At 38.3% G+C, this 12285-nt stretch overlaps 1 protein-coding gene across 5 annotated transcripts in view; it reads right to left on the bottom strand.

The window, feature by feature from the left end:
• The window catches only part of FARP2 (FERM, ARH/RhoGEF and pleckstrin domain protein 2), a 97057-nt gene extending 85770 nt beyond the window's left edge, over positions 1 to 11287 (bottom strand). For all 5 annotated transcript variants that reach the window (XM_089509321.1, XM_089509317.1, XM_089509319.1 and 2 more), the window contains exons 1-2: positions 11203 to 11287; positions 7129 to 7360 (exon numbers count right to left, since the gene is read on the bottom strand). In XM_089509321.1, the coding sequence (XP_089365447.1) occupies positions 7129 to 7332 (204 nt within the window). In that variant the 5' untranslated portion in view covers positions 7333 to 7360; positions 11203 to 11287. The remainder of the gene's footprint in view (positions 1 to 7128; positions 7361 to 11202) is intronic.
• Positions 11288 to 12285: the final 998 nt, after the last annotated feature.

Below are 12285 nucleotides of genomic sequence, written 5' to 3'. Positions count from 1 at the left end.
ACATGTGTAAAAATCCAGTTTTTCCTAAAACTGTGAAATAAAAATTGAATTTTTATAATTCATATTAATGCCTAAAAGAAGAGATTTCACTGTGAAACAGGGCAAACATCGTGTTTCTTACAGAACCAGAAATGGAGTGAGCACAATCTTTTCGCCTATGTTGACATGCCCTGTGACACTAATAACCAATTGTAAAAACTATGGTAAAATATATGACTGAATGATAAATCAGGAAAGCTGGCATAAAAAGAAAGGATAGTTCTGGATTAATACTAATGCATAGAGAGTTCCATGCATTGAAAGATACCAGGTAAATAATGGATGGCAGTATTCAAAGACACAGCTAAATCCAAAGACACAGACTAATTAAATTTATTTACATATACTTTTAAACTTCTTTCTCTCAGTTAAATTCAAAGACACAGACTAACTAAAGGAAGGCAATGACAAACCCATCTCTGAACAGATTATTATCAAGGAAATTCCATGGTAAGTTCACACTTAAGTTGCCATAAATCAGAAATGACTTGAATGCACACACAACACCACATGAGTAAGACTAGAATGGTATATTTGGTAAAGTGTTCATAACTCCAAGAATCAACCTCTGTCACACAAATAATTTATGTGCACAAACATGTGCAAAGAACCATGGAAACAGTATCAGATATTCTACAGTGTATTTTTGCCAAATGTCACTGGGCTGGGAAACTTTTGACCATATGGATGTTTTTAATGATACCTCCCACAACCCCTTACCACTGATCACACTGGTTGTGACACCTAGAAGCCTACAAATTCCATCCCTACCCATGACCTAAGCAGAATGTTCCTGGTTAAAATTCCAGCCAGCTATGCCCTATTCCCAGTACTATATGATTTTAAGGGCTGAAGCAAGCCTGTTCATTCTCCCCTCTTAGTTTCCCATTGTTATCAAGGATCATTCAAATCAAACATATCCTTCTAACTAGTATATTACAAATATATCTAGTATGTTACAATTGTATTATCAGTGCCTGGGCTCAGACAGGAAACTTATAATTGTGTAAGCCCCTGTGTGCATTCTAAATTCCTGACTTCTTCCTCCATCTGGCTGAACTCTAGATCAGTGAGTTTTCTAGAAATTTCCCCAGTGCTCCAAACAGTATTACGGCTTGAGTCTCCATTATCCAAAATGCTTGGGACCAGAAGTATTTTTAATTTTGAAGTTTTTTGGATTATGGAATATTTTTATACAGATAATGAGGTACACGTATTTAGAAGATGGGACCCAGATCTATACATAGAATTACAGAATACTAGAGTTGGAAGAGACCAAAAGGGCCATCCAGTCCAACCCCCTGCCATGCAGGAACTCTCAACCAAAGTATATTTCGTATACATCTTATCCACATAGCCTGAAATTATTTATATAATGGGCCCTTCCCTTATGCAGGGGATCCATTCCAGACCCTCCCCCCCCCAACATAAGGCAAAAAATGCATATGCTCAAGCCCCATTGAAAACAACGGGGTTCATACATGTGGTGCAGCATAGCGCACATGCCATTCTTTTTATTACAGCGTATGGCGAGGGCACACTGTGCACAATACTTTTAATAATAATTTTGTGTATGAAACCAAACCTGTATACATTGAACCATCAGAAAGCAAAGCTGTCATTATCTCCCACTATTTTGGAATTCTGGATAAGGGAGACTCAACTTGTATCTGATTTTGCACATTCAGTTTAAATATCACATTTAAACAGATTCAAACATTCAAAGCTGTATGTGGACATTACGTTACTGGAATATTTGTGATAAGGTAGAGAGAACAACTTATATTTCCTTTATATTTAACCAAAAATGACTAAATCTGAAACAATAATATTTTTAAGGTCACATACATAAAGAGAGTTGTACCTGACATATTTTATATCAACTATAACTACAGTACCTTCACCCGTCCACCGTCCACACTACTTATCAGTTCCATTTCAATTGGGGGGGGGCAGCCTGATTCAGTACAAGTACCTGAACATTTTGTTTCACTGAAGGATACAGGTTAATCTGTGGGTATAGGCAATTTACCACATTTTGTCTTGACTACTTGTACTCATGATTGAACGAAAACCAAGAGATTTTGTGAAACAGAAATAAGCTTCATTTGTTAGTCTACTACTCTGTGTACTAGAGCTTGTCAATTTTTTTTCTCCTCAGAAGAGTAACTACAATTTCTTATCCTATATTTAGCCAATCTAACATGACTGACTGACTACAAGAGTCCAGACAACTGTGGATAAATTTTATAGGATGTAAAATTTCAGAAAACAGGGTACTCAAAAAATTTTGCACCACACATCTGACCCAGAGTATAGCATTTCCCCCTATAATAGTGAAATGAGTGTCGTAATGCCAACAGAAATGGAGCTGAAACAGAAACGGATGTGTCAGCATTCTGGGGAAGTATTCTAACTTTGAAGAAGTAAAGAAAATCTGAACCTCCCCACCTCCCAACACACATACCATATACAGCACATTAAACAGTAGACAGGCTCCTTAGATTTAAGAGGGCATGGAAGACAAGAACTAGCTGAAGCCTAAATTCTACTTGTGATGCTCATGGGAGGTAAAATGTTTGTCCTCAAAAACTGTTTGAAAGGAATGGTAGGCCATTAAGAAAAATAACAGGTTTTAACAATACAGTATAGAAGACCAAATAACAGGGAGAATGGAAAGCCTAAATTGCTTTTTAGGAGAACCTGCAATATCCACAGCCATGAATTACTAACTCTCCGTTCTGAGGGCAGATAAAAATAAGCTTAAGACAGTTTACTGGCCATATTTAGAGTATTCAGAATCATGAGAGTCATGACAAACATCTGGCAGTGATTCTTTCTGGAATTATTCTATTTTTTCTCTCTTAGGCAATAGGACACTGTGCTCAACAGCATTTAGATCCTTGTAGTACAGTGTTTAATAGGATTTGAAACAGCCCATCCTCCCACATCCTGCATTTTCAAAGCTGGTAATACTTTTCTCAGTGTAGAGAACAGGCTCTGTGAAATATAAGTATTGCACTGCAAAGGAATGACCAAAGAAAGCATTGGAATTTTTAAAACAAGTGTAGTTTTTTTCCTGTAAGAAAAAAAATCCTTCCTTATAAACACTAGGAATTTGCCAAATGCTGTCCAAAAACTACAACATGTAGAAGACAGATATTGTCAAATAGTAATACTGCAACAGAACTGATTCCTAGAATTTCCAAGTGGTCTGTTAATGAAATTATCTTTATATCTTTTTTTCCTCTGTTGACATCTAACTGTGCAGTTTTGTTTGTATATGTATACCTTTTATATTCCCTCTAGTGAGCAGCTGAATTTTTCTGTAAAACCACAGGAAATAATACGGTGGTGTAAAAACTTCCAATTACTTCCTGTACAGCTAAACTTTAAAAACCTTCTAAAATCCAAAAACAGTTCCTGATTTTTAGGCCTCAGAATGTAGTGAGTCATGATCAACAACACACAGTATAGTTTTCAAGTAAATCAGATGGTGAAACACCAGTTTAAAGCAACTGTATCTAAGAGAGTAAATGTTTATGCCATGCCCATCTGAAGCTGTACAAAATCCATAAAAATGTAGAAACATCTGAATATTTCAATCAAAGGCTGCTGTTCAGAATTAATGCAGTTTGACACAACTTTAATTTTATGTCTTTATCATATAGAATCTTAGGATTTGTAGTTTGTTGTGGCACCAGAGCTCTCTGACAGAGAAGGCTAAATATCTCACAAAACTAGAAATCCCAGAATTCCATAGTATTGATCCATAGCAGAAGTTAACAGAAAAAATAATTTAGAATAAGTATTAAGCCATTTTTAAAAATGTGTTGTATCTGGATGCTATATACAGAATTTCCTCTGACAGAACTAGATAAAAAGTATTTATAATGATGGTTTGGATGCAAATGTGTTTAGTGGAGTTCCACTGTCATGGAGAAAAGGGGGCATGGCAATGATTTTCTTTTGTTCTTCTCTCCTCTTGCAGACCCCAGCAAAACTACCCATGCTGTTGTGAAGGGCTGGGCATATTCTGAAACAAGATAGCACTAAAAGCTGCCACTGGAGAGAAGGATTAGAGGGGGGAAATGTCCTCTTACTTCCTTCTTCCAGTGTAATGCCTCTACAGGATTCAGATTCCGTCTGCAAAAAGGAACCTGTTCCTTTTTGGACGGCCAGATTTGTTCAATCTGGTAAATTTAATCAATTTGAAAAACAATGTGCCCAAAAATAACCTAAAAGTACAGTTCTAATGTGCAATATCTATTGTAAAAATCAGAATAGTTTTTGCACACCATTTGGGAGAAAGTGCTCTTCCATAACGTTCATGTGTAAGGGACTTAGAATCCTAAAAGTATGTCAATATATTTTGTCAATCACCTGAAATACCTCATTCACTGCTGTACACATAGCAGCCCTGCAATTCACTACTCAGAATATTAATTACTCGGAATATGACTAGTTTGCATTTTAATCAGGATTGGTCGTGCTGAATTTAAATATCATTGTATTAGAAAAACTCTCCTACAAGTCTGGTGTAAGTAGAAACAAAGAGTTTTTCCCAAGATAATATTAGCTATGTCAACATAGGAAGCCTTTTAAAGGAAACAATAAGTTAAGCATTAAAAACAGTTGTCCTAGAATGATCTTTTGAACAAGATAGCTGATTCTCAAATAAACAAATATCTTAATTGGTTGGCTTATGTGCAACTTAAGGACAGATTTAATCAAGACAAGAGAAATGCAGTCATAGAGGTTAGAGAAAAAGAGTTTTATTTAGAGCTGTGTAAAGACAATGTGGTATACTGGTTTGAATACTGGGCAACAACTCTGGAGAGCAGGGTTCGATTTCCCGCCCAGCCATGAAACCCATAGGGTGGCCTTGAGCAAGTCAGGGGAAGGCAATGGCAAACCTCCTCTGAACAAAATCTTGTCAAGAAAACCCTGTGATAGGTTTGCCTTAGGGTCACCTTAAGTCAGAAAGGACTTGAAGGCTCACAACAACAAAAAACAACGACCATACAATTTAAAAAGTGTATAAATTGCTTCAGAAACTACCAACAAAAGATGAGCCTGTAAAACAGTAAATGATTACATGGACCCAAAATTTTGGGCATAAAGTCCATAGGGATGTATGGGGGGGAAATGCAAGCCAAAGAAATAAAATTTATTTTGTGCAATAATTTAAAAGAAAACCTATGCAGTATTATATATAGATGGCATCTAATCCGAAATAATCTGTCAAAAATGCTCCAGATGGTTCAAATCAATGTTAGGAATGTCAAGATAAGAAGGACTCATTTTTTCATATGCAGTTGACTTGTGATAAGAGGAAAAGATACTGGTCTAAGATTTATATGTTAATCCAAAAAAGCTAGATTTTGTAATGTTACCATGTTTTTGTTGACCATTATAGATGAAGAATTGGATAGTAAATATGGATTAGTTCTTCAAAATATGACATCATTAAAAAAATATTGTTTGCTCAAACTTGAAAATGGACCGAAGCACTGACAATGGATTGTTAAGGCTGCTGGGTTTGCTCAAATGGACAAATAAATGTGGGTTCGAAAGGATAAGGCAACTGAAGACTTTTTGAAAGACTGGAAATGATTTATGGACTTTTTGCACAAGTAAAATTCTAAAGATGTAATAATCTGTGGCAATAGTTATTAGTAACTTTAACGGGATTATTTAGTTGGATTTGTAATGGTAGAACAATTTTTTCTCTTTTTTCTTTATCTTTTCACTACAATCAGGATTGGGGGGAGAAGTCAGAAACCAACCATGTAGTAATTGTATGTCTCCCCCCCCCTTTCCCTTCTCTCTCTTTCCCCCTCTCTTTTCTTATACTTCTCCCCCCCTTCTTCTTTCTCCTCCACCAGTTTATCCTTGATTGTATATTATTTTGATTACAAATTAGATCATTTTTGTTAAAAATAATTTAAAATTTTTTAAAAATAAGGATTGGTCATGGTAGCATATTCTACTACTGAAATCAGGAAGAAACAGGGGTTCAGGAAGACATGAAAACATACAAAACACAGTCACAGAACACAAATAGTAAATCTCTTCTCTACCACAGCATGTTTGAAAATGTAGGTAACTGATCTACATTAAGTAGTGGAAGTGTCCTTTGGCTTAGCAACCAACCCACATTTTTAATAAAGACTGATCTTTCATCTCATCTCCATACAACCAAAAAATTCTGCACTGCACCTCTTAAAAATGCAATTCTTTAATTATATGTTTATTATTCACTGGATTCATACCCCACACTTCCTTGTAAGAGCTCAGAAAAGTTAATAGAGTCCAGTATTATCTCTTCTTTCCAAGTGAGAATACAAAACATGTTCAGTGGCAAAATTCTTAATATAGAAATCCATCACAATGGATTAGAGCATTACCAATGAATACCAACATGACTCTTATGGAGGAAGAGTCAAAAGGCCCTAACTAAAGAGTATATTCTCTCTGATGTCAAAACCAAGCTGCACTCCTCAACACTCCCTTACAACCATTGCAACATGCAGAGATCTAGCTGCAAATAGGGATGGAGAAACATGTTGCCACATCTTTCTTCCTCCTTATCAGAAATCTGTAAATATAAAAGATCATAAGAAGAACAATATCATTCCTCATCTCCATCCTCCTTGAAATTTCCTTTCTTCATTTTTACATTTCAGAACAGGAACACTAGGCAACACACTATTATACTTAGAACAAAATACCTGTCTGTGCAGCACCTCTGTTTACAAAACTATTTACAAATATATGGCAATGTACATAGGTTTTGAGCATAGTGTTCCATTATTATTTTAATTCCCACATTTAATGGAACTCTAGAGAAGTGACAATTAAGCAAATCAAGCATTTTGTTCAATCTCAGGATTCCTACACAATATCTTCATGTGTGGTTCTTATGTATCTCAGAAGCAGATGTGTCACTGGAACAGCCTGAAATCTTTAATTCATTACAGGAAGCATTTCTTATACAGATCTGCCAGCTGAATCTCTTCTTCAAAAGTTATATTAAGAATTAAAATCAAGCAAAAAAAAATATCCCAAACTTTACTGGAAGCTTACCTCGATATCAAGCACCTCCACAGTATTGTCCAAAAGCTTTATTTTGATCTGTAGAGCCCTCTCATGTGCTTTAGCTGGTGCTGTTGCTATGGCAGAGGAGAGGCTTTGTCCTGGTTCCAGCGTACTCACTCCAGAGTTTTTCTGGACTCCCAAACGAGAACCTGGAGTCTGTAATACTCTGTAAGTACCTTCTATTTCCCCCATTTTCACCTCCAAACAACAATCCAGTGACCTAACAGGGAAAGATATAAATCAATTTTAATTTTTAAAAAATATTATTATACAATTATACAATGACACAACAAAATGCTGGTAATAACCCATTTCTTGCAGTGTCATCTTCAGGTTTACATTTTCCTGAATGTAATCACCTGAGATAGATTTGGCCGTTATAACCATCACACAATCTTTATCCTTCGTTTCCTAAAAACTGCCTGCAGTTAGTTCAATACCATCCAAAAGCACCTGTCTATAAAACACAGATAAGAAGAGTCTAAAAAAGACTATGTGAAACCAGGAATGTGGGGATTCTGTGTAAATACCAGGAATCTCACTGTGTATTTTCATACTATGTAGGAACATATATGAACAGAGACAACCGCATATTGTCATTTGATTTTTACCACATTAAAACATATCAATAAAAATAAGAGGCAGAAAATTCTTGAAACCTCTGAAAAGGTAAGTCCCACTGGGTTCAACAAGGTTTACTCTCAAGTAAGAAGATATATAGCTGCAACCTCAGATATCATTTTGGAACCTCAAAGCATCAAGACCTTCTACACTTTTTAATCATTGTACCAGTATAAATTGCAAGATGAATACAATACATTAAGTCTGCTGTAACACAATACAATGAATTTAAGAGACACCATTTACTGTAGTAACTTGACAAAATATTTTTTCAGCTGTCAGGCATACTGATGAAATTAACACCTAAAATAGAAAATGGACCACTCAATCATAATGTTGATTAGTTATAATATAAATGGGTAAGATTGGTACAAGGAATGGAGAGCTACATAAATGGCCACCTTGCATTTAAAAAGAGGCAAAATGTTTTGTAAGTAGCTATTTCCAACAATGTCTCAAGAGTTTTAAGCCAATGAATTGAGAAAAATGATTAACAGACAACTAGTCTGGAGAAAGTATGTCCTGGTTCATTTTAAAGCCATCTCTTTCTGTTTTTGAAAATGGTAAGTGATTGCTGTCTCATTAAAAAAAACAACAACAGAAAATCTAGACTTTGACAATGAAAACCATGCAATCGTGATTAATGGTGATGTCGTATGAAAATGTTAAAGTGCCATTATCCCAGGACTAAACAGGCAATGAACAGCAACAAATCATTCATGCGGAAATCCCATGAATTATCTGTTGCTGTTTATTGCCTGTTTATTCCCGGGATAATGGCTCTTTAATGGCAATGTGTGTTAAAATGTTAATCGCGATTGTGTGATTTCCACGTGATTTTTACTGTTTAAAGCCTCAATTTTCCATATGCGATAAAATCCATACAAATCAGGACACTAAAATAACCCTCAAGTGTATAGCTTAAAGAAAAACTACAGTTCCACCCTTTCACATTTCAAAATGAAATGAGTTAAACATCATGGTTTCTGTGACATCTTTGCTGACGTTTGAGCTTAGAGATCTCAAAAGCTGGCATATTTTGGTGACATTCACAACTGATCTAAAATGGTATTGCTTTAATTTGGATTTTTTTCCCTTTAAAACACAACTAGCTATTACTTTCTGTTGGAAATGTACTTTGGTCTTTTGTTTGTTGCCTAGATAGCAGAGCCTGGAGCGGACTGAAAGCTGTGTCAGAAGCTCACTTACCATATTGCTATATTAACAGTGCCCAAAGGTCATTATGTTGAGTGAAGGAAAGCAAGGAACAATTTCGGTCCTAGCTTGAAAGACTTTCTCTGGACATAATATGTACCCAATAATAAATATTAAGAGTAAAACCTGTACAGATTTCTCAGCAGGCCGAATCTACCTATCTTGCAACTGCCAATCCCAGCTAGAGTAACCAGTTCAAATTTACATCAGTGTTATTTACCAATCAGCACTGATGAACTGGATCTCCTCTTGCTGGGGCTAGCAATTGGATCTCAACTTTGGTGCTGAGGTTTCCATCTCTCTCAAATATTAAGGCTTTCCCCCTGAAAAAAGCTGTAGACATTTGTACAATTCAGAATTCAAGTAATGTAAAGGTCCTGTTATGTTAGGTGATGTCAGAAGGGGCTGAAAGCAATTTGAGAAACAAAACAAACAGTTCAGACTCATCTAGAAGGTGAAGCTCCAATTAAGTGCCAGACTCCATTGCTCCTCTCTACAGAACATTCATCAATGTATCCAAGATGAAGGAAATCATCCAAGAAACTGGGAACCCTTTTCTTGATGTATCATATGATACAGTTTGGGCAATCTCTATAGAAGATTCCACACACTGAAGATAGATAGATAGATATATATATATATATATATATATATATATATTCTATACAGAAAGAGTGCATAATTTATATGAGGATCAGCAAGAACTACACACCCAGTTGCACAGGTTGTACATCATGCATTGTACAAACTGCCCACAGCTTCACAGTACTGCCATATTCATGACCATTAATAAGTAGCTTATATCCTATAAATGTTTATAAAGGAATGTTTTTTCCAAGCAGTAAACCTCTGATCCACAAGATAGGTTTTAATCACCTCCCATGGGATCTTCACTACAGCTCAATGGTATAAAAGGATGGCTTGTGTGGTAAAGGTATCGTGGCATGAATCATTACAACAAAAGGTTTTGTTCAGACAGTCGCCCAAGTCCAGTTTTTAAGCCTTGTATGTAAATGCTCTAAAAGCCTGCTGGAAAAGGAGGGGGGTTTGAATTCAAGCATACCATTTAAAATCAGCGTCTTGGAAAAACTGACGTGCTGGAACCAAATCCGTCCTAATGATAGCCGCGTGCGCCAGATTTGTCAAAAACCGCAATCAGGAAAGGGCGATCTGCCTTTACTTACTAATTTGGGAACAGACTTGAATGGCTCCAAAGGCTCAGATTCAGAAGCCGACTGACTATGAAGCGCTCTTCACGAAATGTCCCTAAGAGATTTTGGATCAGACCGTATGCTCCTGCCTCCGCACGGCAGAGATGGTCCAGTTTGACACCACTTTTCCTCTAATTGATTTTTTACAATAAAACGCACAAAGTCTGTAGAACAATGACAAACACATACGTTTGAGGCCACTTCAACTGCCCTGGCTCAAGCACTAAGGAATCCTGGGGAAACTGTAGTTCGTTGTGGCACCAGAGCTCTCTGACAGAGAAGGCTAAATGCCTCCCAAAATGACAACGCACAGCACTGAGCCAGGACAGTTAAAGTGGTGCCAACGTGGGTCATTTCTGCAACACAGACGCAGCCTCTATGGTGCCACAATAACAACAGCGCTTTTGTTATGGGACTTGTGGCAGAGCTCTGGTGCCACAACAAACTGCCATTCCCAGGATTCCACAGCACTCAGCGATCGCAGTTACAGAAGCAGCATCAAACTGGATTGTTTCTGCCGTGCGGATGCAGCCCAAGGTTTTAGTAGCAAGAAACACAAAGCGCCAGTGCAGCTACAGAAACTCCATTCAGGACCTATAGAGAGGAGGAAAAAGGGAGACGATGGCACTTCTCTTGCCTTGGGAGCCACAAAGGAGGACAACAGAAGGGAAAGCAGCATTTTAACCCCATATAACTGTTATTATTATTATATCCATATTAATTGATATCACATAACTAGAGGCACTTACAAATAAACCAGTTTGCGATCCGGATTGACAGATCGATTAGACACTGGAGAAATAACCCGGTTTGACAGCGCTTTAACTCTTTGTCTGGCTCTCTGCTATGGAACTCCAACTCCCAGAATTCCATAGCCTTTGACCCAGACAAAGAGTTAAAGCGCTGTCAAACCGGGTTATTTCTCCAGTGTGGTAGCAGAGAGGCTTTAAAGCGGCCTCACACCGGATTATTTATACAGTGTGGCCTCTCCCTTCCTTCTCTCCCCCTTCCTCACCTCAAACCGATGCCTCAATGGCCCTTGACGCCAATCATCGCGCGCCTAATTCCTGACTCTCCCGCGCCTTCCGCTCCCCTCAGCATCCCCCGCTCTTCTGCTCTTCGCCCGCCTCAGGAGCCCCGCGCCGTCACCGCCTCTTGCCCAACTCGCCCTCTCATTGGCTGACACGACATTCCAGGGGCGGGGCTTCACTAGGGCCCCTCCTCCCAAGAGCACTCGGCTCCGCCTCCTTCGGCGGTGGGCGGAGCTATGTTAACCAGTGTTTTGAGTGACAGCGTTTTGAGTCCCTGTATATTAGTCCTGTTTGGACGCCGCTTTAACGGCTGCGGCTCAGTGCTGTGGGATGCTGGGAAGTGTAGTTTTGTTGTGGACGTTAAAGTGGCCGTCAAACCGCTCTCTGCGGATGGAAATATTCCCCAGTTTCACACCCCCATCTTTTTAACTGCCAGTGCATACTCCCAATTTGATACCGCTTCCTTAACTGCCTTGGCTCCGTGCTGTGGAATTCTGGGAACTCTGTTGCGGCCCCAGAGCAGAGCAGAGCCGTTGAGCCTCGTCGGCCGTTAAAGTGGTGTCAAACGGCCCCGCAGGAACGATTCAGTTTGTCGCCACTTAATTGTCAGTGCTATGGAATCATGGGAATTGTCGTTGTTGTGGCACCAGAGCAGAGCCATTGTGATTGAAAAACACCACTTTAAAGGCCAAGGCTCAATGACTCCGCTCTGGTTCCACAACAAACTGCATTTCCCATGATTCCATAGCACGGAGCCAAGGCAGTAGTTACGAGAAGTCTCAAACCGTAACTACAGAACAGTTTTGAGAGACTTCTTTGAACTGCCTTGGCTCCGTGCTATGGAATCATGGGAAATGTATTTTACAGTGTGTGTTGATTCCATTGCTATGGAATCATGGGAACTGCAGCTTGTTGTGGCGCCAGAGCAGAGACAGTAATAGAGCCATGGCGGGGAGAATTATATGTGTATTGTGATGCGCTATGTAAAGCCTATGGCGCTATACAAATAAACGCAATAATAATAACAATAACAATAATAGCACAGCACCCATGCTCTCTGACTCTGA

The sequence above is a fragment of the Sceloporus occidentalis genome, unplaced genomic scaffold (assembly GCF_023333645.1).
Source record: "Sceloporus occidentalis isolate IW3139 unplaced genomic scaffold, rSceOcc1.0.p SCAF_2, whole genome shotgun sequence".
In the NCBI taxonomy this organism is placed as follows: domain Eukaryota; kingdom Metazoa; phylum Chordata; class Lepidosauria; order Squamata; family Phrynosomatidae; genus Sceloporus; species Sceloporus occidentalis.
This window is presented reverse-complemented; position numbering and strand designations above follow the sequence as displayed.